This window comes from Etheostoma cragini, chromosome 11 (genome assembly GCF_013103735.1).
Source record: "Etheostoma cragini isolate CJK2018 chromosome 11, CSU_Ecrag_1.0, whole genome shotgun sequence".
Lineage (NCBI taxonomy): Eukaryota > Metazoa > Chordata > Actinopteri > Perciformes > Percidae > Etheostoma > Etheostoma cragini.
This window is the reverse complement of record NC_048417.1, coordinates 12,936,322-12,963,999: the sequence shown is the minus strand read 5'-3', so window position 1 is coordinate 12,963,999 and position 27,678 is coordinate 12,936,322. Positions and strand designations below refer to the sequence as shown.

The window sequence follows — 27,678 nt, the reverse complement described above, 5'->3', positions numbered from 1 at the left end:
TCAGGCTTCTTTCGTGCGTCTTCTTCCTCATAAGGGCAAACCCTTACACTCTCTCTTGTGCATAACACGGGCCTAATTTCCTTGGTCAGCCCAATCTAAAGACACATTGGTGTGTGTGTGTGTGTGTGTGTGTGTGTGTGTGTGTGTGTGTGTGTGTGTGCTGTGTCGTGCTGCTGGTGTAATTGAAGTCATAACTCAGAGCTAGCTACGCTGCTGCTGCGCCCAATGTAAATCAGTGGCTAATAGTTGGAGCAAAGCAAGAGAGGCTCAGCAGTGCCACCTCTTGAATACATACACAAACACACACAGACAGACACAAACACACATACACTCTGTGGTTTAATGAACATAATTGGTTTTTATGCTTATTGGCGGTCACCCTTTCAAACACACACAGGCATGCATACAGGCACACAGCTTGATCTGATATGTCTTTCTGCTCTCCCCTCCACTCTGTGCCAGCTTGTTTTGGGCCATTAATCTCCAAGAGTTCCCCTGCCCTGACCCTCTATCTCACCCCTCCCCTGTGCATCCATTTTCCCGTTGGGCTAGCCTGCATCTAGCAATCACTCTTTCAGAATGGCAGGCAGGAAAAGGAAAAGTGCATCAGAGTGTACGCACTGCTGGTAGAGAATAGGAATTATATGGTGGGTGGAGGTTGTGTGTGTGGCTCTGCCATGGTGTGCTCAGGGCTTCTGTTACGTGCATAGATCCCTGTAATTAGCCCAGTCTTAATCATATTGTTGTGGGAGTTGAAAAGGGGAGGAATGAGGAGTGGTAATATCCCTCTGACACATTGGGATCATAGATACATCACAGTCATTAGCATAGAAATTAGGCTCCCAGTTCAGCATAGGAGCCACTTTTCAGTCAGGGGAACCCCATCTCTCATTGCCTCTGACTAACAGCCTGCTCTGATCTATTCCCCCAGTGACAGAGGTCCAGATCGGATATGCAGCATTTTGTGTGTGTAGTTGCAGAGGTTGGCAAGGAACAGCAAGCCAAAGTAAGCTGTTCTGCAAGGGATCAGGGCGTGTCTAAAGCCCTCAGTCCTGACATGCTTTGGGTCCTGGCCGTGGATTAGCCCATAGCTGAGCTAACGCTAACGCTAAAGGCGGAGCAGGGAGCCATTAAGACTATAAGTCCTGGAGTGGAGCTGGAGAGACTGTCTACTGCTTTCCAAAATCCCCCCAGGAGCATGTTTTTACGTTCTGTCTTCTACATCTCTCTCATCTTTTCCAGGCTCTTTCCCTTCCTCTGCACAATCTTTCACTCCCTAGCTCTCTGTTGGTAGGGCCTTGTGAATATCCGTTCAGTTTGCCGATTTATGTCTTAACTCTCCTACTTTTCTCCCATCCTGTCTTCTTTGAAAACATATCATCCCTTTCTCTAGGTCTACTTTTATTCATCCTTTGTATGTCTCTTTCTCCCTGCATTGCCTACTCTGGCCTCTTTATCTAAGTGGAAGCATTGGCCCAGTGGATAGGATGTCAGCTCTGTGGTCATAATGTACATATTAGACCATATTTTAAAAGGGCCAAAATGTTAGACAAAGACCCAAGTGTTCACACTTCATTTAGGCCTCATTAATATTCATTAACCACAGGTCAGGCTGCTAAATATTAATGTTGGTGTCAGGCGATTAGACAGAATGTGATCAGTAGAGACAAAGATCTTGGTAACACAGAAGGGAAGACATACATAAAACAAAGACTGTAATGAAGGGGTAATGAGAGGGGTGAAATAGACATTTCAACCCTGACATTTTGTCATATCTTAAAATACTTCATGTGGAGCAGCAGCAAGAAACAGAAATGTAAATAAATTGAAGTTCCTCTATATACAAAAAAGTAAAGGGTATCATTTTTTGATTCACAATCTCGGGCTGTGTTCTCTTCCTGTGAACACTCGGCCAAGCAGTTCCATAGCTCCTTTGAAGTTATCCTACATTTTTTCTGTGTGTGTGTGTGTGTGTGTGTGTGTGTGTGTGTGTGTGTGTGTGTGTGTGTGTGCTGTGGTTAGCGTGTGCTGTTGTTAGCGTGTGCTGACATGCCACAATAGCATCCTTAAATGTACTCTCCTCATCCCCCTGGACTCAAACTTGTTTTCATCTGCTTTGCTTCATAAACAACAGTTGTTGTGTAGTGTTCGGGATGCCCTTTGTTATCTGTCTTCCTAATCAAAACTAGGCTGCTGTTTGTAGCCTTTGTGTATTTAGCTCCAATGGTAAATAAAAGGAATAAAGACAGCTTTGTCTGAACTCTGCAGTTCCTGTAGCTATTAAACAAGACAAATTTGGCACACATGGGAAGGGTGTAAGACAAGGGTTCAATGAGCCAATTAGTGTCTGTACTGTGTGTGTTTGTGAAACACATGTACCTCCAGTGGAGCATAGATAGTTAAGGGGTAGGAGGAACTCTGTCTGGATACAGCTGTCTGGATTACATCTCCATTCTACCCAATATAATACTTTTCACGCATTCCTGCTCTTTTGCAGAGCAGGAATCAGACTTTTAATTACATTAATAATAATAATAATCATGCCTGGTGATGTAAACAAAATGTACTGGCCCTGTTTAATTGAGTATTCCATTTATTACTAGAAAATAAAATTCAGTGAGATCCTTAAACGTATCTTAGCCATGCCACATTGCTAATGGATACGAGGTTGCTCTGGAAACCACAAAGGCAGGTGACGTGTATGAGAGGCTGTCAACATTATTGCTCAAAGTTAACTTTAAAATTATTATGAGAGTTTTTGTCTTCTACTTCAGTATTCAAGTGCACCCTTTTTGCCCCTTTTTACCTTTGGAGAAAATAAACCAATCAAATCCAAAAAGAGAAGTTAAAGTAGGAGCTGAGGCGTACAAAATTGGCATACACTTTCATTCTCACCGAGGCCAGGTTTGACTGGCAGGTGAACAGCCTAAGCAGTAAGAGCAAGTGTTTCCAATTACAGATTTGTCTTGTGGATGCACCCTTGAGTCTCATTAAAGAAAACCAGTATTAAAGAACATGTGATCTTACTTAAAATAGGTATTGACAGCCTTGCTCACACACAAGAACACAGTACTTCTCTTGCTGTTGAGGGGATGCACATACATGATGAATAGCCCTGTGTAACACTATTTGATTGAACTGGCTTCCTACGCTGTGTCTCTCTCCACAACATAGTAAATCTGTCCTCAGTACATCATATAGAAATGGTAGCCTATTTTCTGCTGCTTCTGTCATGAGATGCATTGATGTAACTGTGGAGGATGGCTTTAGTTGAAAGAAGAAACCTCACTCTCCGAGTGAATGGACATGTGTCAGAGGTGACGACTTTTCTGTTCTGTTACTGAGGCATTTCACAGCGGGAGGAATTAGGAGGGACTGAAGACTTTGAGGTGTTTTTGAGGCATTAAAAGTTTTTTGTTTCCTATTAATTGTCTAACGCTTATTAAGTTATTACTTGTAATAGTTCATGGTGCTACCTAATAGGGCTTGAATAATTAGCTTATTTTAGCTTTGAAATAGCATCTCTGTAAATACAGATGTATGGCAACATGCTTTCAGCCCCCAGTTTTTCTCTTGGCTCCCACTTCAAACTTAAAATGGGAACAGCAGAGAATTGCTTTGTCCTGTGCCAATTCAGTCCTGCATGGTTTCACTTCAGGAGGTTTGAAGGTAATTCTCCTGCAAAGAAAAAAAAAGGATTGCCAGGGTTCTGCAGGCTTGGCAATAGTTCTGGATGGGGAGATTGTCAGGCTTCCTACTCTACCAAGTCTCTAGGGAGTACTGAGGACATAATAATGTCATCATTTCAGATGCTAGCTTGAAATGCCGTTGCACAACAGGGTGGTCTGGCGATGCCTTGCAGCGATGCACATTTTAAATTCAACCAAATGTGTAAATACTGTATGTATAGTGCAACTTTGAAGATTCCGAATTACTAACAGCTCTCATTTGACCATGCCCAGCAATCTGTTGGTAATGGCGAGGTTTTTAGGGCAGATGGCTGTGACCCTAGGCAGTCAATCAGTTAGTGAGTCTGTTAAAGCAAAGCTTAGTGTGAGCTAAGAGGGGACATGGAATTGGAGTTTTATGAATGCAGGAGGAGATTGGTTCAGATTTGTGTCAGTAAATCAATCAGAAAACATTCTTACAAATGTATATTCCTGAGCAAGGTTAGATACCGTTTGAAAGATGTTGCACCAAAACGTAACCTTTTTTTCATTTGACAAGAGAAGCCAAAATTGTCTAAACACAAGCAGTACACGATGCTTGCCTACATGAAATGCATTCACATCTCCAGTCTGAGTAAATAATATTATGAATCTGAGTAAGCATTTGGTTAAAGCTTTTGGTACATGTCATGAAGCAAGTTTGTTTGTATCAGCTTACATACAACACATTCTATTAAAAGCTGCTTTTGATGGGTTTCTTGTGCAAACTTGCTTAGAAAAAGTGTTTTTCTTCTATTGGTTGCCGTGATCTAGAGCCTAACTAACAAAGGATTTTTAAAGCCGACATCAATACAAATACTTGTTGATTTAAAAATCCAATGTTCCGACATATCGTCCGATATACTGTATATTAAAGAAAATCCAGAAACAGGCACAAAAAAATAGATTTCCCTTATATTAGTTATTTGTAGTTATTTGTGAATCCTCACTAAAATAATATGATAATGCAGTTTAAAAAATATTGCCACAACAGAACAGAGGAACATCATGTATTATATAAAGTTCTGATAAATAAAATGTATAAAAATACAAACTTAAGCTGTGAAACTTAAAGGGTTACACACCAGTGTTGCCAACAGGGACGTTGCAGGGTGCCCACTGGTGGACAAACTATGCAACGCCAACACTCATAACATGGTTAAAGGGTGGTTTGTCTGTTTTTATTTAACTTTTTAAATATCCATTTATTGGCCATTATAAATGCTTATACCGATAGATTGGAAAATGCCTAATATATCCAATATATCGGTCTGGCTCTATTGTGTACATTCACAAACCAGTTGATGCTATTTGGAATATTCTGGCAGACATCTGTGCTCTGATCTGAAAATAGGTAATCCTCTCTCATTTTGGTGGGAAGGCTGGCAAAATCTGCAGTTGCATGTCTGCTACTGAGATCAATTAAGGGAATTTGTTACCCCCAATTGGGTTCAACCAACAAACAAGTCTTGGCTCACTGTCAGTGTGCCCTGCCAATGCAAGGAAGTGCTACCAATCAAACTTTTGTTTAGGCTAAGATTGTTCAATTCGCTGAAAGAATTTTCATTTTAGAAATACACCTGTGGAATGGTTTGCACATCAAAGCTGTCTGGTATTCTTTGAGTCAAGGTAAATACCACGGATACCTCACTATGGCGTGGTGGATACATACATATCATGCATGAGAATTGTATGGTGTGAGTTTTATTTTGCTTTGTGGTCTAGTGTTCTTATAAATATAATGTTAGGGCTATGTGTGTTTTCTACATGCTCTGTGCTGATCTAATCCTCACCCCAAGCTGTTGACAGTGGGGCCCTGGCCGTGGTTATACCTGATGTACCTGCAGCTAATCCTATCCCACAACCGATGTCACTGTAACCAATCCTGTCACAGCACTCAGTGCAGCTTTCAGCTTCTCCCTGGCATCTCAGTCACACCTCTCTATCATTTCGTCCCTCTCCTATCTGCTCTCTTCCCATCCTTGCAAGGAATGTGTTCCTTCTCTTTCCTCCTCTTTTGGCAGACTGTCAGACCCCCTTGCCTTGCTTATGTCTTTTATCTTACCTAATAATATCCACAGCCCAACTTTACAATCCACCTCCCTCTCATTCACCCTTGTCTCTTCTGCTGTTCTGCATCTTAGCTTACATTTCTACTTTGATAAAAGCAGACATACCATCCCCCCAGCTTTGATTAGCCTGACATTTCTTCCTCCTTTCCCTCGTATTTTTTTATTTCTCTTTGTCACTTCCTTCACCCACCCACACACCACTTTGTTTTCCTGCCCTGCTGCCACCAGAAATAAACCCAGCCAGCTACAGGTCGTCTGTCACAAAACAAAAATTGCATTGTGTACCTGTCACCAGCGCTCACACCTGCACCCAAAGTAATGACTGTCTGCTCTTTTTCCTTCCACACTGAACCTCCCTCTCTCTCCTAATTCTTTGCAGAGAGCAAGCTGCGAGTGCAAAAGGCCAACCAGACTCAGGTGTACCTTGAGGACAGTCGCGTCAGGATCAATTGTTCCATCAGCTCCCAGACCAGCCAGGACTCCCAGCACGCTGTGCTGTGGTACGTGAGGCGTGCGACTGGGTCAGAAGCCGATGAGCTCCTTCTGAGAATTGAACGCTCGGGGGCCTTTGAGTACGGCGCCTACGCAGACGAAGAGAGACTACGACGCCGAGTGCAGGCTGAGAGGCTGTCCCCCCGTCTCTATGTGCTGACGCTGAACAGGGCAGAGAACAGCGATTCTGGGACATACTACTGCCTGGTGGAAGAGTGGCTGAGTGACCCAGATGGAGCCTGGTATCGTCTCTCCAGGGAGACCTCGGGGTTCACACAGGTTCTGGTCAGACAGCCAGGTGAGCAAGCTGTCACAACTGCTGTTGTCTTAAACAAAATGCTTTTTTTCATTCCCACTGCAGGGAAGCAGCAGCTGCCAATTTAGCTCCACATACTGTCCTGCTTTAGACCAGTTCAACATCGTTAACCCAATTCAAACCCAAAAATGGCTTTACCCTCACCTTACTACCTACATGCTTTGCTCAAGGCCGCCTCACTCTAAAGATCTTACACCCGCCCAGGGCCGAGCTCAGGTGGCAAAAAAATAGGTAGAAATCATGCCAGCAGTCCTATGCCAAAGGGCAGAGTAAGGCTCAGACTGAGAATCTAATCCTCTTGTCCAGTACTTAAAACCATGATTTACTTACTGCCACCCTAACCCTGACATCTTACCTCATGACGGTAACTCAAGTACACACATCTCCCTTTTTCTGTCCTTGACTGAATTTCCCCTTAGCCCATATCAATCACATCAAACTCCATGTCCTCAAATGAAGAAAAAAATGAAAAAACATCCTGGACACACCCTTTTTTGTATGAATCTATTTCCCAAACCGGCTGAAGGTGACTTTTCTCAGACATCTCTGAGAGCACTGTTCATCTGCCAGGTGTTGTGTTTATAATGCAGAGTGAAATCCCTGGCGTGGCATCTGTCCAAATAGAACATGAGGATCAAAACCTCACACAGTAGGCAAGGACAATGAAGCTGACACTGCAGCAACAATTAATTGAGCTACAGCACCCATATAAATGCAGAGATGTGGGAATAAGTGCACCTTGCATTTGGATTTTCTTTGTGTCAGGCAGTAATTTATTTAATGCTTTAGTCTTAGAGCAAAAGTTAACTCATTGCTGAAGCTCTCCACCACCTCACTACTGAGAAAGATAAAATAGATTTTACATAACCATATAGATTTTTACTTTTAATTATACATAAAGATCTACATATGATTAATAGAATATGCTGTATAAACATCATGGGTATTCATTAAAGTGCTAAAAAATGCATTCACCTAGGAAGCCATCCAGAAATCTGCCTGTTGGGAGGAGAGATGAAGGGAGATGTGTGCCAGCAGCACTCGCCTTTTTTTTTTTGCTGCTCTCCTGCTGTCCTTTCTGCTTCTCGTATTGCTTTAACAAGAAGATAATTCCAAACTGTGCAAGAGAAGCCTAAGCTAGACAGGTCCTCACTGCCATCTTTTTTTCTTTCTTTTTTACTGCAGTGAAACTGGGTCATTGTACCACCCCTAGGGGGTTGTAGCATACCCATACAGACACGCTGGCCTTGGGGTAAGATCTAACCTTGCTGGAAAGCTGAAAGACCGGTGATAGCTGTGGGCAGCACTGTGGGATTTATTTATTTTTGTCTTTTGTTTGCACATTTTGAAAGTTTGGTGTCCCTATCTGCTATGTTGTGGTGTTTAACCACAATTACCAATAGGCCACGTTGACATACTTAAATCCCTGGTTTTATCTGAACACATAGCTCATACCAGACAAAAATTCCCCACATTTGAGAAGTTTACACCAGCAAATGTTCGGCAGTTTTGCTTAAATAAACACTCAAATAAGTAATCGATTATCAGAATAGGTACTATAAATTAATAACTGATCTACTAATCCATGAATCAACTCCTCAGGTCAGCATCTAAGCCAAATACTGTAGATTCTTGAAAAAACACATTTCATGTAAATTAAACATGAAAGTGATTTGGTGCTCTAGTGCTCGTCCCCAAGAAATACTGTACAATTAAATACCACTTTTTTTGCCTCCATCTGGTTCTCTTTCTTATCTTCTTGGACCTCCGCAGAGATTCGACTGCAGGTGGAAGAATTGGAGTCAAACGTGACAGTGGAAGAGTCAGCCTCTATCCGACTGGGCTGTAGCATTCCCTCCCAGTCGTCCCGAGACTCCCGCTTCTCTGTGTCCTGGTATGTGGACCGCTCTGAAGACGAGAGCGATGAGCCAGGTGAGGAAGAGAGACAGTGTGTATTCTCCATTGGCCATGACGCCGTTTTCGGAAATGGAAACTGCAGCCCCAAAGAGGAGCCGGGGCCAAATTCCCGACTGCAGTTTGAGAGGATGACCTCTGACCAGTACAGCCTGACCATTCAAGAAGCACGGCCGACAGACGCAGGCCGATATTACTGCCATGTAGAGGAGTGGCTGCTAAACCCTCGCAATGTGTGGTATCGCCTGGCCACCAACAACTCCGGCTTCACTATTGTCAATGTGATGCAACAAGGTAAATCTAAATATTTTAAGCTTCTCTAAATTCAGGTGAAAACACTGTGACAAAACTATACTTCTATAAATGGATATTTTCCTATTTTATACTGGCAATTTTAAGACTGGGGAGCTTCTGATGTAATTAATTGCTGCTTCTTTAGATGTTTCACAGTATATATTGTTATATATCACAATCCTAAAAGGTCCCCTGTGTTGCAGTATAAGTAACTAGAGAATATTATGGGCCAATTAAGGGGCTCTCAGGTACTCTATATGTCATCCTTGGATGATCTTGCTTCCCCACTTGCTGCATTTATTTTAAAGATAGGAACAAGCTCAGTTGGAATTAGAGCCAGAGTTTGCCACCCACTGTTAAGCAGTAAAGCAGAGCGATTAATGGTGTCAAAAGCCATGCTTGGATCTAAATATGTCAAACTGATTCAATCACTACCACTAAGCAAAAATTACAACTGTAAGATGTGCTTTATATATGCTGAAGGAATCATGAAAAGCAGAATACAATATCATTCTGTAGTTTTTTTTCTAATTTACAATGAGATTTATAAATTTGTGAAAAATTTTGAACTGTCTATTCTCTGTCAACAGTGTCCACCCTCCAGTCAGTGGTGTGCTCCAATGAGTCCCTTTTCTACTTCGTCTTCTTTTACCCCTTCCCCATCTTCGGCATCCTCCTCATCGCCCTTCTGCTAGTGCGCTACAAGAGCCGCAACCACAGCAAGAGTCAAGAAGGCAAGAATGGCGCTCCACTCCTGTGGATTAAAGAACCTCACCTCAGTTACTCTCCCACCTGTCTGGACCCACCTGCGCTCAGCCTGCACCCTGGCTCCGTTGACTAAGCATGGGTCCTTCCCTCTGCCCCCCGCGCACATCGCGGATCCAGCCAACAAAATGCCGAGGAGCAGATCTGGAGTCCACCTTCAGACCTTACTGTTGTTCACTGCTGTGTTGAATTAGTCTATCAGTTGATCAGTTTAAAAACTTCCCTGGTGGATGCCTGATATACGTTAACGTGTGTGTGTGTGAGTGTGTGTGTGTGTGTGTCTCTGTGTGTGTGTGTGTGTGGACTAGAATGGCTGTGCCATGTAAGCACGAATAATTGTGCGAATTGAAGGAGGAAACATCATGAGCCTCTCTCATTTTTGTTTTCTGTGAAACTCATAGCTGCATTTTGTTTTGTTTTACTCTGAATAGTTGTCTATTTTTTAAAAGAGAAAATAAACTGGGCACATGAGATCATTGGCCAATCCTGGAATAACATTTAAGAGAAGGAACTCTATATTCAATTCCAGCACTGAGTGGATGCCAAAACAGTCTCCGCACTGATCCAAGAGCAGCCACAGCCTGGTCCACTATGTTGGTTGCCATAGTGATTCTTTGCTCCCACTGACTCGGTAGCTGATGACTTGGTTGCCAGCCTGGATAGAGACAAAGGCAAGGACACACAAGTCTGTGTCTTAAGTGAGGATATGTGTTGGCCCACCTGCCTCCACAATGAAGTTGCCTTGGCAGACAGGGACAGGTCCACTTAAACACTGCCAGACACTCTGGCCCTAGCGAGAGACTGCTCCGCTCTTCTCCTCTATCCTCCTCTCCAAAAACAGTAAACAAGAGAAAGAGAGGGAGAACATTGGAAATTATGGAAAGTAAATGAACAGCTCTCCCCTGCTGAGGATATAAGTACATTGACATGTGGGATTTTTTTGAGTGCCAAGACCTACTTATCACCACGCTGTTCTCTGCAGCTAATGTTTGAAGTTTCAAAGGGAGCGGGAAAGCTGATTGGTTTTTGAAGCGGATTGTAAATATGTCTGCTTACCTCCTGCTGTGGGTTTATGGGACTTTAGGGCAAAAGGGCAATTTTTACACTGTCGTAAATCAGTTGAATTGTCCTGTTTAAATGACACAGTCAAGATTATTGATTTAAATTCAAGTCTTGCACATTTCTTTAAGTTGCCCAGTATGACCACATTGTCCAGTCTGTTAAAGATATCTAAAAAAAGATGTCTAAAAAGATTTTTTTTTTTTAAAGCCACACTGAAGATTACTAATGTGTAGATGTGTAGGAAAACACTTTACAAATTTTATCTGCACATTATAAGAAAACAAATTGATGGGTGGGAGCAAAACGCTTGACTTTTATGTTTATTTAAAATATTTTTCTATTTATTGTTTTTTACTACTTTGCATAGCTTTGTAAGATTTTTTTTTTTTTGCTTTGAAATTCTCTAAGAACTGTGGTCTTGTGTTGCCAGGCAACTGCACCAAGCAGATTATGTCAATAGCCTGTGTGTTGGCAATGTGGTAGATGTAGAAATGCTAGATTTGTCCTGCGTGTTGCAGTCTGTAGCATTTCATACCAGATTGTCAAGTTTGGTCAGTGTCGAAACACTGTATATCTATACTTATAATGAAAATTAATGTGGCTTTACATGTACAGTAGTTGAACAGACGAGTCACAAAAATTAATTCACCTAATGCTTTTTGCTTGAGTTGAGTTTATTTAGTGAAATGTGATGTAACACCTAGGTAGGATGTTTGATCAAAGACGGCTGAAACCGAACTGTTAAAACGTCTTCTAATCATGGATTCTAGCTGAAGGCATCCTCCACAGCTCTCCTGATGCAAGGCAGAAGGGTTGAAAATCTGTGTCACCTTCCCTGGGATGCAACAACCAGGAGATGTATGAAATCCTTTACCCAACCTGGGCCTAACCCTTTCACTGCCAGACTGGACATGAAAACTCTTGAAAAACTTGACATTGTTGTCTCAATCGATCGTGTCAACATGTATATTGCATGACAATATTGCAGGAGGAATCTTGATGTTTTTTAAACTTTGAACTCTTTGAGCATTGTGTTTGTGTGACAGAGCAGTTTTTTTGGAGCCAGAAGTGACGTGTTTGGACGAGAGGGAGCTAAGTTATCAGCTAACGCTGGATCATCCATCATTTGCATTAACCTATTACTTGTGATGGTAATTTTGGCTAGTGACTTTAAACTAATTTTATTTAAAAGCTGACTGCTTACAACCAAACACTGACCAAGAAATTTTCAATGCGCCCAAAATTACAAATAACTTTCATGAAGTGAGAACACAGTGAAGTAAATCAAGGTAGCCACACACTAAAGCATGCCCTGCCTTATTGTTGAATTGATTCTACACAATACCTCATTTAAAAAATGAGCGTAATGCTGAATTGAAGAAGACTTGAAATTGATAGAAACGATAACTGAGGTAATATCTCAAGTGAGTCGTAGGGTTATTTTCTCATAGACTTCATCAAATCAGACTTTTTTCTTCATCCACAGGAGTCGCCCCCTGCTGGCCATTAGAAATAATCCAGGTTTAAGGTACTCTTGCATTGACTTCACTTTTCAGGAAGCTGGAGGCTACAAGCTTTGCTTTTATGCAGCACTTCATTAAATAGATGTATGTCAAAGAAAGCCAAAAGCACGTAGCTGATACTGACACAAGTCACCCAGTTCTGAGATTACAACTTTCTTTACTGTTTTTCAAGGTAACTGGTCCATTTCAAGTAGACTATACTATTCCATGAAGAGGAAGGCTGGTGCTGTTTGTCAGGGAGTTGTGAAATAATGTGCAGCAAGTTCAATAACAACAACAACAATAACTAGATTGATCAGTGTCTACAAAGGAAAGACTCATCGATTAGCTGCCAGTTTACTCATTAACCATGTGTTTACAAAATTGTTTTTCATGGAGTACAAGGTGTCGGACTAAAGCAGCACCCAAAAAAAAAGACAAGTAGTACACGCACAGAATATTACAAATGTTAATGAAGCAATATTTTGACCATCAAAGTCTTTGTCAGGCAAACATCCATCGAAAAACTAAAAGGGACAACTGCAATTACAAGAACACATGATACATAAAATAAGTTCCGAAAGCCAAAAAATGATCCACTATATATAGAAACTCGTGTGGCAACTGTGTTAAAGCTGGCTAATAGCCTTTGCAGGGTATATGTATACATTTTTGACAGATTTACCAAGAAGGAAATATGTACAATATTATAACTGTACATGAGAAAAATGAGTTAGTTTTTGTGATCTTCTCATTGGAGTTTATATCGCCTATTTTTACACACATGGGTGTTTGCCTATCAAAAACCTTGGTGATCGAAATTATGCCTTAATAAATACCAAGATTCAGTATGTGGACTACCTTTCTTTCTCCATCATAAACAGTCTTTAGCCTACTGTTGCTATTTGATGTGATGCTATTGCAAGTTAAAGTATATATATAGTAACTGAAAACGCAGGAAAGCCATGCTGTGCATTTTCTGGCCAGAGTATTATAAGGAATAATTGATGAAGCTGTTGAAAAGGTCTTGTGTGACTTGCATTAGCATTTACAGAAAATGCTAATAGGGAGCTGATTTCAGTTTTAATAAGCAAACCAAACAAATTAAAGAGTGTGTTTGTTGACTGAATGATTGCCTTTTATAAATCTTGAACATTCCCAGAGATGCAGGTTGTGTAAATGGTTCACTGAACAGCTGCTTCAGCTTCCGTCTTTAAATCACATAATCCTACACTTAAATCATGCAAAATTAATTTCATCTTTCTAGACTCGTCAGGAAGTACAGGGAGTGGTGTGTGATGTCACAGTGCTGCCACCATCATTGGCGCTGTACAGTCAAACTCTGGTGTTTTTTATAGTAATAATATCAATACCATCCATAGCTGCCTCCCAAGATTCCTCCGAATGTTCCGACAGTGTTGTAGCTGCATTTTGAGGGCTGCATGTGTGCTGGCTCCAGATTTAGGTGTAAGATAGTTTGTGGTGATGTTTCAGTTCAGCCAGTGATGCTTTAATTTCTGTGATGTATTTTTATATGACCATGTTTTTGTTTTGTTTTCTTCATATGTTATTTTATCAAATTGTTGCCATCGTGACCATTAAAAAGGCACTTTGCTATTGTCAGTTTATTGCAATAAAATACATTCAGCGCACCTTCCTGTTTTCTTTCTAACATGATGCATTTTGCAGTATTTAGAGTAGTTGATGATTTGCTAAAATACTACCAGCACCCTTCCCAGCCATCTAGTTTGGCATTTACTATGAACGTCATTCCCTGCAGGTGGCAGGCTAAGCCTCTTGTTGAGTTGGTTGGATTTTGACCTCTGAGCCCCTCAACACCCTGAGTGTTTATATGCACTGCATGCTCGGTTGGGTGTGTGTGTGTGTGAGAGGGGGAGAGAGAAGGATTGGGTCAGCATGTCAGAGGATAAATGATGCTTGGAGGGCCTCCTGCAAGTTCTTTGAGGCACTTTTTTGACAGCCTCAGCAAATCCCATATATAATTTATCCAATGCAGATGGACTCACTCTTCCTCCCTCTCTCTTAAACACAGACAAACTCAGTCACTCATTCACTCACTCAGCAGTAAACTGCAGTGTTCCACCAGTCCATGGCATTCATAAACTTCTCTCTGACTCTGTCTATGTAAGCATATCCAAGAAAATCAAGAACAAATGCTGCTACCCATAAATCATGGTTCCATGAAGGGAAAACATCATTCACTGGAAGAAAAATCATAGTTTGGTGTTTGCTTTTGGAGTTACTGGATTGTTTTCTGGTTTGTGACGCATACAGGTTCCCCTAAAAGAGCTTTTGGTCAACAAAACAATCCGTCTTAACTGAAAAAGCCTACAAATTTAAAGATCTATTGATGCTGTTAGTGCTGATAGCAGGCGCACTGACACTGCTGATGTTATTGTCCGCCAGCTTTGTCACAACTTCACAGGATGCAAAAAAAACATTGAATCCTCCCCCTTTGAGCAAGATCTGCCTGTCCCACTTTCCCCTTGATTTTTCTTCTCTGTCTCCATTTTCCAAAGTACACCCTATGAGGAAATATCTGTTTTGCATAAAAGTAAGCAACAATCACAGATCCATAGTCTTCGCTGACACCGATGCAGACACCAGAGGGCACACATGTGCAGACAGTACTTAACGATCCAGAGCAGCAGGGCAGCAGTCAGGCAAATAGATTATGATTTATTACTATTGAGAGACACCAAAGAGAATGCTTCCACTGTGGTGAGCTTGGCAACATCATAAAAAGGACAAAGAGACAAATCCACGGAGATTGGTACAAAAACATGTTGACTTACCAACACACACTGCTCTGCATCAACTATACATAAGCAGGATATGTTCCGTTCTTGGAGTTGAAGACATAAGGGAGGAAGAGCTGCAAAATTAATAGCTTGTACAGTGTGACTTGTCTTTTGAGATCCGGGCACACATTGTTCCACTCACCTTTTTATGAGTCCTCATTGTTTTGCATGGTATACTCACTGTGACCTAAGTGTGAGTCAATAAGAACAGCTGAGGGAATCTTGTAAATACACAAACTGTTGTGCATTCACATCTCAAATAATGTACTGATGTACCACCTGTACTTTTGAAAATGTCCCTGCAATTTGCTCTTAATGTATTAGCTGCAGTCAGTAATCTTGACGGCAATGTGACTTGCGTAAATTATTAGAGGTGGGCAAATAATCAATAATTGTACACTGAACAAAATTATAAATGCAACACTTTTGTTTTTGTCCCCATTTTTCATGAGCTGAACTCAAAAATGTACGGCTTTTTCTATGTAACCATAAGGCTTATTTCTCTCAAATACTGTTCACAAAACTGTCCAAATCTGTTAGTGAGTACTTCTCCTTTACCGAGATGATCCGTTCACCTCACAGCTGTGGCATATCAAGATGCTGATTAGACAGCATGATTATTGCACAGGTGGGCTTTAGGTAGAGTTGGGCATGTTACTTATAAAAAGTAATTAGTTAGAGTCACTAGTTACTTCTTCCAAAAAGTAACTACATTAGTTACTCAGTTACACATCATAAAAGTAACTAGTTACTTCAGAAAGTAACTATTGCGTTACTTTTTAAATACTCAAATGTGACCTCACCTCCACCCCTCTTTAACAGAACTTAAAATACATGTGCATGTGCAATTATTTATGCACAAGAAACCTTAGAGTACACAAATCTAAACTATTTTATTGGTGCCGTGAGACAAAGTGAGACTAGGCTCCAATTAATTGCCATGTAAGTAGATATTATGTCTAGTGGATCGATACAAATAACACAATAGATGTTTTGGAACTTTTAATATTTCTTGCCCCTAATTTTGGGCTCGCCATACCTGTCTGTCGTTGACTGACCCGCTTGTGTTGTTCGTTCAACTCTACCTCTTATTGGCTTACCATGAAATAAGGAAAAACATTAAACAAAAAAAAAAGGCTTTGCCTCTTGGCTTAGAAATTTAGTTGGTCTGATGAAAAAAAAATGCTTTTTGGCAGTAACGGTAAATGCGTTTTTAAGATGGGAAAAATCATCAATTAGATTATTATTACAGAAAAAAAGTAACGCCGTTATTCCCATCACTGGCCTTAGGCTGGCCATAATAAAAGGGAACTCTAAAATGTGCAGTTTTACTGTATTGGGGGGGTCAGGGAGGTGTCCAAAAATCAGGCAGTTTCTTGTATTATGGTTAGGGTTAGGGGGTTCAGCCATCTCTCTCTCTCTCTCTCTCTCTCTCTCTCTCTCTCTCTCTCTCTCTCTCTCTTGAATGCCCACATTCGATTGCGTCTGGCACTTTGGAGTGGTGTTTTCTTCACAAATGAACCCTAACCCTGACCATAATACCAGTTACTGACTGGTTTTCGGACCGCTCCCAGACCCCCCAATAAAGTAATACTACACATTTTAGAGTGGCCTTTATGTGGCAAGCCTAAGGCACACCTGTGCAATAATCATGCTGTCTCATCAGCATCTTGTTATGCCACAGCTGTGAGCTAGTTGGATTAGGTGGCCAAAGGAGTGCTCACTAACAGCTTAGTGATTAGCGCTTCTGCCTCCCAGCACGAAGGTTCTGAGTTTGAATCTGGGTCGTTCTGGTCCTTTTTGTGTGGGTTTCCTGTGGGTGCTCCAGTTTATTCCCACCATAAAAACATACATGTTAGGTAACTAGGGCTATAGTTGAAAATTAGCCAACTGGTTGACATTGGCACATTTACAGAAATGTTGATTAGTGTGTGTTGGCCTAATTAAATAAATCTTAATCTTTTGAGTTCAGCCCATGAAAAATGTGGGCAAAAACCAAAGTGTTCACTTTATCTGTTGGAGGGCCAAAAAAAAAAATGTGCTGAACAAAATTGTTCAGCATATTTTGGATCAAGGCTGTTGAAAACATTTTAAGAATTTGTTTTGGCAACCTTTTTCTGCCCCATTTCCTGTCTTTCTCAAGCTGTCATAAAGGCAATAAACCACTCAAAAGTAAGTTAAAAATGTTGATGAATGCTGTTGATAATCATAGAAACTGAATTACGTCATTCACTTGGCACACAAAAGACACCTATGCTACTGACAGAAAAAAACATGATTGGTCCCACATCGTTAAAAACATGCACAAATGTACAAACACACAAACTGACACACACTGGAATATTCTCACTGCATCCATAATTCATAAACACTAAAGTTGTGTGTGTACTTCCACGGGTTCTGCCTAAGATAGAGTTAACGGATGCCAAGGTTTCTACTACAGCAACGCACCCTTGGGACTTCTGCATTTAGTCTCTTTATACTCTGAGGCCCTTTGAAAGCCTGTAGATTCAGATTTGGAGCTAATTAACTGTTGTAGGCATTCATTTGTTTTAGTGAGACTCTAAATGAGCATTTATATACCTGATAGATGGGACAGCCTTGCTAAAATTCATAAGTTATAAGGGAAATTTTGCCATGGTAATTTTGTCATGTCCTTTTTTACTAATGCTTATCACAAGCTTGGTCAATGCACATTGTACTTTTCACTATCCATGGGCGGGGAGGTACTGTACCAGAAGTAGTTTAACATCTACAGTACCTTCAGTGAACAGGATGGAAGGAAGATACAGTACTAGTCGTGCATTTTTAAACCAGAGAGTCAACAGCCATGCTACAGACTCCATGAGGCTGTACCTAGCTAAAAGCTGACATTAGTATGGTAACATGCTCACAATGACAACGCTAACATGCTGATGTTTAGCAGTTTTGTTTAATTAGTTATCCAAATTAGTTTAGTGATTAGTTTCACAGGCAAAACCAAGGTATTGAACAAATACAAATTTTGACCTGATAATTGTGCTACATGACAAGTTAAGGGATCAACCGGTATTGCAATCCACCGTGAGGGGGACATGAATTGCTGTACTAGATTCCAAGGCAATCCATCCAATTGTTGTTGAGACATTCCATTAAAACCACAAATGTCAACCTTTAATGGTGGCACTAGAGGAGGAGTCTGAGAATCAAAGTCAGAATAACATGGTCTGGGAACCATTAATTTGCGTACAACATATACATTGCAATCTCTCCAATAGTTGTTAAGAAATTTCAGTCCGGACCGAAGTGGATGGCCATCCAACATTTCCACAGCCACTTCTTTAAAAACCTTGCTTTGATATACTGCACATCTAAGAGGAAGGAGTTCTGACTTTCATTTCCTTGAATCCCTTTGACCTGCTAAGCAGAGATGTTGCTATTGAATTGGATCCATACATGCAAATGAATAATAAGTAAGTAATCGTAAAATCATCATAAGCACAACATAATATGCCTTCAGGCAGTTTGCACAGCTGGGCAGATAGCTGCCATTTAACCCTGCGCACCCTGTTATCCCTCATCATGTACAGTACTGCAGAGTAGCCTACCTTGCTGCAGGGCAAAGCAGAAATCTTTTGTAATATTATTCAAAGCAAGTTGTTTTTTAATTGTTAAGAAGACTATGCACACTCAATCAGATGAGCCCTTTATGCATAAGTAAAGGTAGTATCAACAGCAAGCTAATCAGCAATGTGCATCTTGTTGTCCTGTGGGAGGCCAAGTAATTATGAATAAACAGGAGAAGGCAAAGCAAGTTCACTAATGTGCGTTTAGAGCTGAAGACGAGGAGAGAAGGAGAAAGATTTGATTCTACTATATAACGATCCCAGAAAGGGTAGGTCATGGAGGCAAAGAGAATGCAGAAGGGAATAGATGGAACAAAATGAACAGCAGCAGAAAGTGTAAGAGAAAAAAGGGAGGAAATGTAAAAACCACGTTCCCCTCGGACAAGCAACTACTTCAAAGAGTATCTTTGGATGATCCTGTTGAATATTTGACATAATACAATATACAAAGGTTCCTCATTCAGTGATTTATCTCTTGTGATCATGAAGGATACCAGTATCAGAATCCTGGTGGATCATGGTCTAAAGTTTCCAGATGTGGATTTTACACCTACTCACACATAGCTGATCCCTGTAGTATTGTTTTCCTGTGGTGGGTGAGTAGTAGCCCCTGCGGTTTATAAACACAGCCTTAGGAGAGACCTGCTGTTCAGTGATGTGAACGCCTTCACTGTGTGTTTGTACAACCTGTGGTACTCTGTTGAAGTCTGCACATCACCTCCGCCAGGGACGGAGACATCCCCTCACGGCAGTACTCTGAAGATCAAAAGCTCCACATGATGGCTGTCTGACTCATTTTTGGTGTAAAACCTTTTCCGGACTTTCAATATCTGTTCTCTCTCTCGCTATCTTTGTACCCGCTGTGTGTATTCCCTTTTTTTCCATACATGCTGTGAAAGATGTAGGCATTTCCCACATGTAATCAGGAGGAAAGGCTAAGTGCTGATTGTTATCAGGTCATTCTACTTTCTGTCCCTGCCCTCCCCCATCTTGTAACTTTTTCAGCTCCTACTTCAGGGCAGGGTCTTTTCCATAGACAGTTAAAGTAATGGACCAACAGATCCTGTTGCTCTGGACAAAGACCAGTGAAGGATATTAGAAGCACTTTTCCAGTGAGTGCTGCGCAGCCTCCAACTGAGCTGAAAGTTGTAAGTCTTCTGGTAGCTTAGCAGAGACGGAGAGCGTAGGTATATGTAAGGAGCTACATAGGCACAGGTTAATTATTGCTAACTAAAATGCTAGTTAACATTAGTAATTAAACCTAAACAGCTAATGTACAGCGAGAACAGCTGTATGGCTGTGACACAATCGTTAGGCTATTTTTACAAAAACGTCTGCTACGGAGCCAAAACGTGAGATACAAGGTAATGGAGCATTTTATACATTGTCGTGTTTCTTTCGAACTAAAAAATGCACAAATAGAGTCTTTAAACGCTTTAGATTTAAAGTTATATGCCGTCAAAGTGGCACCAAAATGAATGGCTGTCTATGGAATGCTAACGCTTAGAGAGGAGAGGCTTACCCCCTTGGTGTTTTTGCTGTTCCCTTTTCTGCATAGTAACCTAGGTCAATGAGAGTCGGGTTTCCGGTACAGACATACCAACAACGAGACCATTTAAAAAAATGTTGCCATCTTATTCATCACTAAAATCATTTCTGAGAATATTTCTGTTTACATTTAGAATCTAGCCAGCATTGCAAAAATCATTGACAAATTGACAATTTGCTTCAAAGTTGTCGGAGTTGAGAAGCACCATTAATTGACGCTACAGCCAGCTGCCGGGGCTGGTAGCTCAACGCTAGGCCAGTCCTGCTCAGAGACCCCGCTGTAAGCTGAAGGTCTCTTAGCCTGGTCTCGTAAAGAAGAAGCTTTTATTTTGCCGTTGACAGATTGTTTGGTTAAATATCACAACACATGTCCATCATAAGATCAACAGGAACCTGTTGTTAACTGTCTTTTTGGAGTTAAACTCCACAAGCTGGCCTGCGGTCACTCCCGTACCCCTCCTACCAGTTCCTATGGCCACTTGGCCAGTGTGAATGCAAATGGAACAAAACGTTTTTTGGGAGAAAGTAGTTAGTTGAACTGTTTAGAAGTGGATTATGCCTACGTTCCCGTAACTACCTGGTCGGAAAGCGAATATTTATTGCTTTTAAATTCTAATGACAGTACCTGTGGATATGGTTGTCATGGCATCCGAGCAGGAAATCTCTTTATCAGGAGGTCCTGAGAGTTAGTGCAGGGGGCCGCCAAAACGCATGAATAATAATTTATTTTCATCCATTCAGCCTAGTTTAATGTGCTCAATTCAATTGTATACAATATGCAGCAGGGGGTCCCTACTCAGTCTCTCTTTCAGCTAAGGGGTCCCTGGCCTAAAAAAATGTTAAGGACCCCTGCATTATAGTATAGAGGAGTATAGAGTCTTTACATTACCTCTGTCATTGTCACCATCGCTACAGCTCATATTTCTCTTTCTGCATTGCAGTTTCATCATAAATCAACAAATGGTCTGTAAACAGTGCAAGGTAATCTGGAGAGACAAACAGTGAATTAAATAATAATAATGAGACTGTGACATTGTTAAAGGAGTGTGGAGCTTGTGGAGGTGCTGACTGCTCCCTTGTGTCCCTGTCTTTGCCAGACGGCCGGGACACTCACATACAAAACGCCTGTCATCATGTATTAGAACACAAATCGGTCACAGGAGATTCCCTCATGATGTACAAACGCATGTATTACACACAAACTGTCTCGTCACAAACACACGCTCTATACAAACCTCTCTGTCACATATATAATGATGGGATGAGCAAAGATGATGACATCATCTGCCATTTTATGTGAAGTTGAAACCAAAATACAGATTTCAGGCATCAATATTTCAACTGGTTTGTGAATTGCCTCTAAGACATATGCTGCATTATTAAAAACGAGCTGTTTGCAGTTGGAAGTATGTCGTGGGTGATTCTCATTGACAGGAGGAATTCTTGCAGCACAGAAAAAGATGAGAGGTACTGCATGTCTTTAGTCTTTCTGGGTGTCCTTGGGAAAATGATTCTATAGCTCAGTCTGGCTTAACAAATGCAATATCACATGAGATTCCTGAAAAGGCATTCTGCTCACAACCGTGCATTTCTTTCTATCACGATTAAATGGTCAGTAGCACCACTACTGCACATGACCCAACTTTCTGAGAAAAAATGCAAGTTTAACCATTACGGTCAATATGCACATACTTTAGTCAGACGGTACCTCTACATGTGGGTGCCTGGATAGCACAGTTGGTAGAGCGGGCGCCCATGTATAGAGGTTCACTCCTTGTCGCAGCGGGCTCAGCTTTGACTCTGACCTGCGGCCCTTTGCTGCATGGCAGTCTTCCTCTCTCTCCCCTATAATGTCTTCAGCTGTCCTGTCAAATAAAAGCATAAAATGACCCCAAAAAAATCTATAATGTAGTCAATCCTGTGGTGTGTGCAGCGCGGCAGATAACTGGCGGCAGAATTAGCGCTTCTGTAGAGTGGTTACTTGAAACTTAAGTGTACCGTCTGTCTAAAGTATGTGCATATTATTATATACAACAATGTGTTTATAATCTACAGCTGTTTAAAAAATTTGTTCATGCTTACAAATTAATCATAAATGTTGCAACTTGCAATGTTGCTTTATTGTATAATTTCCTACATATAGGTATACATATATACCTCTTAAGGCTTTGTCCAGACTCGCCATCTAGTGTATGAAAAAGGAAAAAGTCAGTATAGACATATACTGTATATTCACATATATATATAAATATATATACATACACACAATTGTGTTCAGAATAATAGCAGTGTGTTTAAACAAGTGAATAATGCTTAAAATCCTTAGAATAGCTTTTAATTCCATAATATCAATGCATTGTGAACACTGCACATTCAATTCCAAATCCATACATGAACTAAATTGATCATGTTTGTGTTCTACCTTTACAGAAAGGGAAGAAAAAGGAATATTAGGCTGCTTAAAAAATAGCAGTATTTGCATTTTTCTTTAGAACTCAAACATTTACTGTATGAACAAGGGTTCTCAAAGGTATGCTTTACTTTGAATCTCTGCACCAATATTTAGTTTCTGAAAACTGCTTCACATCTGTGTTGCAAGGAATCACCCAACTTCTGGCATCTGTGAACAGGTATTCCAGCCCAGGACGGTTGAACTACATTCCACAATTCCTCTACAATACTGGGTTTTGCCTCAGAAACTGCATTTATGATGTCACTACACAAGTGTCCTGTGGGATTGAGATTGGGGATTGGGCTGGCCACTCCATAACATCTATCTTGTTCATCTGGAACCAAGACTTTGCTTGCTTACTGGTGTGTTTTGTCTTGATGAAAGACCCATGTCAAAGGCATTTCCTCTTTGATGCATTGAAACTAATCCATGATCCCTGGTATGCGATAAATAGGCCCAACACCACAGTATGAGAAAAATCCCCCAAACATGATTGACAAACTGTCTGAAGCCCCTGGACCCAAAAAGAACAATTTTGCAGTCCACAGAATGTAGTACCATTTCTCTTTTGGCCAGTCAATGTTTCCTTTGGCACAAGTCAACCTATTCAATACATGTCTTTTTTTCAGCAATGACGCCATTTCAGGCATTTAAAATCATTTTGGCTGAGCAGCCTATATTTTTCTGCACTTCTTTACATGTTTTCCCCTCTCCAATCAACGTTTTAGTCAAAGTCCGCTGTTCCTCAGAGCAATGTCAGGAACGACCCATTTTGCTGAGTATTTCAGTGTGAAATACACTATAACCAGCATGCACAACATTAACTTCCTTTTTAAACCTGTTTCTTCACAGAATCAATCACCTCACTAACTGAACACAACACAGCTATTATTTTGAACATGCCGCTTTAATTCAATTACACAGAATGAGCAGCATGCATGTCATGACTGTTGGGTCTGTTAGTTTTCTTTGCCTCTACAGCACTCACTAGTAAATTTTTTGCCATATAGAAAAATCACTTCTACCAAAACATTTGAGATTATTGATGCTGGACTGCTATTATTCTTAACACAACTTTATTTCAATATCCAACATACAAAGTCTTATGTAAAAGTAAATTAAAGCATAATGTACTCATAAAATTATAATAAAAAGGATTCTGAGAGCGTTGTGTAATCGAGGTCTGATAACTAATGATGTGTGCATTTAACGATGCAATCGGTCAAAGGGGAGATCATTTATTAGCTTTGCATCCTATTGGGAAATTTTAATTAACAACAATGCCTAATTTTTCCAAAATTAATAATTAATTATAATCTGGATATGTCACGCTGTGTGTTGTTGCACTTGGTCGTAGTGTTATCCAATTTTATGCAGTGAGATTTTCAAATGCACGCTCGGTGCCGCCTTTTAAGATGGGCGACTTTCATTACTCCGTGTCAGACCCTTAATCTTTTTGATTTGGGTCTAGATTGCCAGCCTACTGAAATGTGGTATAAAATGTAATCACCTCACAATTTTATTTAAGTTTTATACTTGAGTAAATGTACTTCACCACTGCATTTGCTATACTTGTAGATGTCTACTGTTTTCATATATATCTTCTGGTAGCACCTAAGGTTATGCCTTGATATTTAATAATGGTTTTTAATGACGTAGAAATGTTTAAAAACCTGCAGATTTTCATTATCGCTAATATTGTATGCCTCCTTTTGTAAAGACATCTTACAAGGGATACAGTCTCATAGTCTTACCTAAAAAAAAAAAACTGGACAGGTGTACCACCACATCAGTGAGAATTTGTAGGAGTGTGTACTGCATTTGCCAAGCTAAATGGGCTTAATTCAGTATGTTTAATAGGTTAGCCGACTCTCCCTATTGAAGTCTTTTTAATCTGCACAACCAAAATCTCAAGAAATTTAGAATAATACATTTATGCTCAGTAGCGTAGAAAGTTGTAAATGGTTAATTTCAGCACAACAGAGAAAAGACCAAACACCTTTGTTTAAAGTGGCCATATTATGAAAAAAAAAAACTTTTGTCTGTACTTTGGAGTGTTATTTAGTGTCTTGGGTGCTTCCATACGCATACAAACACAGGGTGAAAATGAGGATCTGCAGCAATGTGCAGTAAAACAAAAATATGGTGTTTTTTGAAAATTAAACCATGTAAACCTATTCTGGTACAACCTCAAAATACAATTATGAACCTGAAAATGAGCATAAAATGGGCACTTTAATGAGGTATGATACATTATTTGGGAAAATGACTTGCAAAAGATGTTAACACAGTGCTCATTGGACCATTTTATTTCCATGACGAATTTACACTTAATACTGTGTCAAACAATATTCAGGAATGTTTACAAATGGAAGTAAGCATCACCTCGGCTTCAGTCTTGAAATGGTTATCCCCATACTGAGATGAGACTCACTTTGAGTTAACTGTTCAAAGAGGAGATTGTGGCAGGACAGAACAAAGTTCAGAAAGTTTTGTAGGAGGCACAGTTCAGCTTCACTCACATCAAAGTGATTTGGATTTGACCATCAGCCCCATGCTCTGACCATGAACCCTGACCTCAAACCCAGAAATGTCTATTTTGAGTATGTTCCACTGGCTGCTGAGCTGTGGCAGGTAGGGTGTCACAAGGAGGACATCTCAGCGGTCCAGCGAACGTTTCTGGATCGCTTCAGCCACCACGGTGCGCAGGAGAGAGATGACAGAACGAGGGTCGTCGCTGCCTATCACAGCGCTGCCTGACACTATCATGTTGGCTCCGGCCTGGAGCAAACAGAAGCATACACTTACTGCAAAAACACTCACTGAACTGGATTGGAATTGAAGGTGGTTACTTTATTAGAGCGATTTGGGTGTTCGTATTTCTTACCTCTGCACACTTGTGAATGCTGTCAGGGCCGACTCCTCCATCTACTTCAATGTCTAATGAAGGAAACTGACTCCTCAACCAGCTCACCTGGATACACAGAAATAAAACAACGAGCAAGGGCTGTGAACTTGTTTAGTCATTTAACTTCCCTACTTGAAATAAATAGATAAGGCAACACAAAGACACAAGAACTGCAACTGAAAATCTTTTATTTAATGCTTCTGTAATATAACTGTGTGTACTTCTATGGTTTCCCAGAAACTTGTATGGAGCTTGAGCCTCAAAACACTGTGCAAGTAAACCTTTAGAGAGTACTTATGTGATCTACAACAACTGTTTTAGATGCAATGAATAGAGCATGCATCCGTAACTGCAGTGTCTCAAAAATAATTGGCTAGCAGCTTGTTTATTTTTAGCACAAAGGTTATGTTTTTTTTTTCCATTATGTGCTAGCATGCTTGTTATGTTACGGTTTTCACTAAGGTGCGGCACAATGTGCAAACAGCTGTATTGTTGCCGATGCGCTGCACTTTTGATACATGTTCTTCTGTTAACAATTATGGTGAAATGGTGCATGTGTTGAAAAGGCAAAAAATATGCCATCTTGGTGATTTATTTAACCTGATCCCTGGTCTTTTGTTGCTGCACAAAGTCAAATCAGTAGCCTGCATGTCGTTATGTATCTCTGCTTATGTCTCAAAATAGCACTGTATCTATGTTGTTGCAGTTGTGTGTAAGGTTCCTGTTTTTTTTCTCTCTACTTGTAATGTGTGCTTACCTTGGGCATCATGTCCTCCATGAACTTCTGCCCTCCAAAGCCAGGTTCAACAGTCATGACCAGAGCCATGTCGATCTGGTTAGCCCAGGGTGCTAGCTCCTCAACAGTAGTACCAGGCTTTATGGCCAAACCCACCTACAAAAATCACAGTATTAGTATGAAGATATGTAAAATGAAGTTGCCTTAGCACTGATGTTTGTAGCCGACGCCAATATTTCATATTATGCACACTATAGTTATTCTGCTTTGCAGCATTGTCTTCACACCTTCATGCCACTCTCTTTTATCTCCTTGATGAGGTTACCAGGGTTGGTGGTGGACTCAATGTGGAATGTGTACTGGTTGGCTCCTGCTGCAGCCATGGGCTTCACCCACTGCTCTGGCCGAGACACCATCATGTGCATGTCTGCAACAAATAATACTGCTTCAGTACTGCACATAGAAGAAGCATTCTTGACTCCATGCAATGGGATAAGTGGGTTAAGGTAAGTCTAGCATATGTTTGGGGATGGGTCTTGCCTCACCAAAAAAAGGGTCTTGGCCTACTGACTTCCTCAGGCACTCTACCATGGGGTGTCCAAATGTGAGGTTGGGGACAAAGTGCCTTAAAAGGGCAACAAAAAAAACACATTTAACTTGACAGTTGTGGTGAAATTATCTCGTCTTGCATAAACAATTGCAAACAACGCCTTGCATAAGAAGGTAAACAATGAAACCAACAGGCAGGAGGAAGTATGTTGTTAAGATATGGAAGCCGTTAAGATGTTTGACACCCCTGAGGTTTTGTAAGCCTCTTCATTGACATACTTAAGCCAGAAAAATCCAGTTACATAAATATTGGCTTACTAAACTTAACTTCTGGCATGCTAGCTTAGCTTCTTTGATGTTAGCCAACTTTAGCTCTCGCGCACTGAACTTCCAATCAGCTTGCTAGTCGTTAGCATGCTAGTTTATTTAATCTTATCTTAAACTGACCCGTCCATAACGTCGAGGTGCAGGTAATCTGCCCCGCACTCCATCATCCGCACGCACTCGCTGCCCAGACAGGACAGGTCGCTGCTCAGGATAGACGGACCGATCTTCGCACTGTAAGACATGCTGTTACTGTCTGCTCTGCATGCAGCACACCTGGCAGCTAACACGACTTAACCGCAACACGAGGTCCAACTTCCGCTTTTAACCTTCAAAATAAAAGATAAGCAGAAAAACTTCTATCTAACGAACAAAATGTGTCAAGTAAACTGCACAACTGCTGACACTAACTAAATAGAAGACAGATAGATTGCTGGGCTTGCCACGCATTATTTGCAAAGCAGTAAAACAGACATAATTTTAATTTGCATTGGAAAACATGTTGACTCAAACACCAGTTTGCAAAAATTCAGTATTATTATTTTGTATTATTATTGCATTTTTATGTTTTTAGTGATTCATTCTTTTGCGTTAGCAATACATTTGCATC

The 27,678-nt window shown here is 40.7% G+C and overlaps 2 protein-coding genes across 3 annotated transcripts in view; one reads left to right on the top strand and one right to left on the bottom strand.

The window, feature by feature from the left end:
* igsf3 (immunoglobulin superfamily, member 3) overlaps positions 1 to 11,790 on the top strand; it is a 64,786-nt gene extending 52,996 nt beyond the window's left edge. Inside the window, exons 7-9 of the mRNA XM_034884594.1 lie at positions 6,159 to 6,569; positions 8,361 to 8,795; positions 9,386 to 11,790. Coding sequence (XP_034740485.1) covers positions 6,159 to 6,569; positions 8,361 to 8,795; positions 9,386 to 9,636 — 1,097 coding nt within the window. The 3' untranslated portion in view covers positions 9,637 to 11,790. The remainder of the gene's footprint in view (positions 1 to 6,158; positions 6,570 to 8,360; positions 8,796 to 9,385) is intronic.
* On the bottom strand, positions 153 to 27,403 carry rpe (ribulose-5-phosphate-3-epimerase). Of its 2 annotated transcripts, XM_034884597.1 has the most exons (8): positions 27,192 to 27,403; positions 26,741 to 26,820; positions 26,483 to 26,622; positions 26,217 to 26,351; positions 25,439 to 25,525; positions 25,181 to 25,332; positions 13,887 to 13,891; positions 153 to 176 (listed from the first exon to the last, which is right to left on the bottom strand). In XM_034884597.1, exons 1-6 carry the CDS (start codon positions 27,311 to 27,313, stop codon positions 25,210 to 25,212), a joined length of 687 nt encoding a protein of 228 aa, XP_034740488.1. In that variant the 5' UTR covers positions 27,314 to 27,403; the 3' UTR covers positions 153 to 176; positions 13,887 to 13,891; positions 25,181 to 25,209. The 2 variants fall into 2 exon arrangements, with proteins under 2 accessions (XP_034740488.1, XP_034740486.1); XM_034884595.1 differs by lacking the exons at positions 153 to 176; positions 13,887 to 13,891 and having other exon boundaries at positions 24,845 to 25,332; positions 27,192 to 27,402.
* Between the last annotated feature and the right edge of the window lie 275 nt (positions 27,404 to 27,678).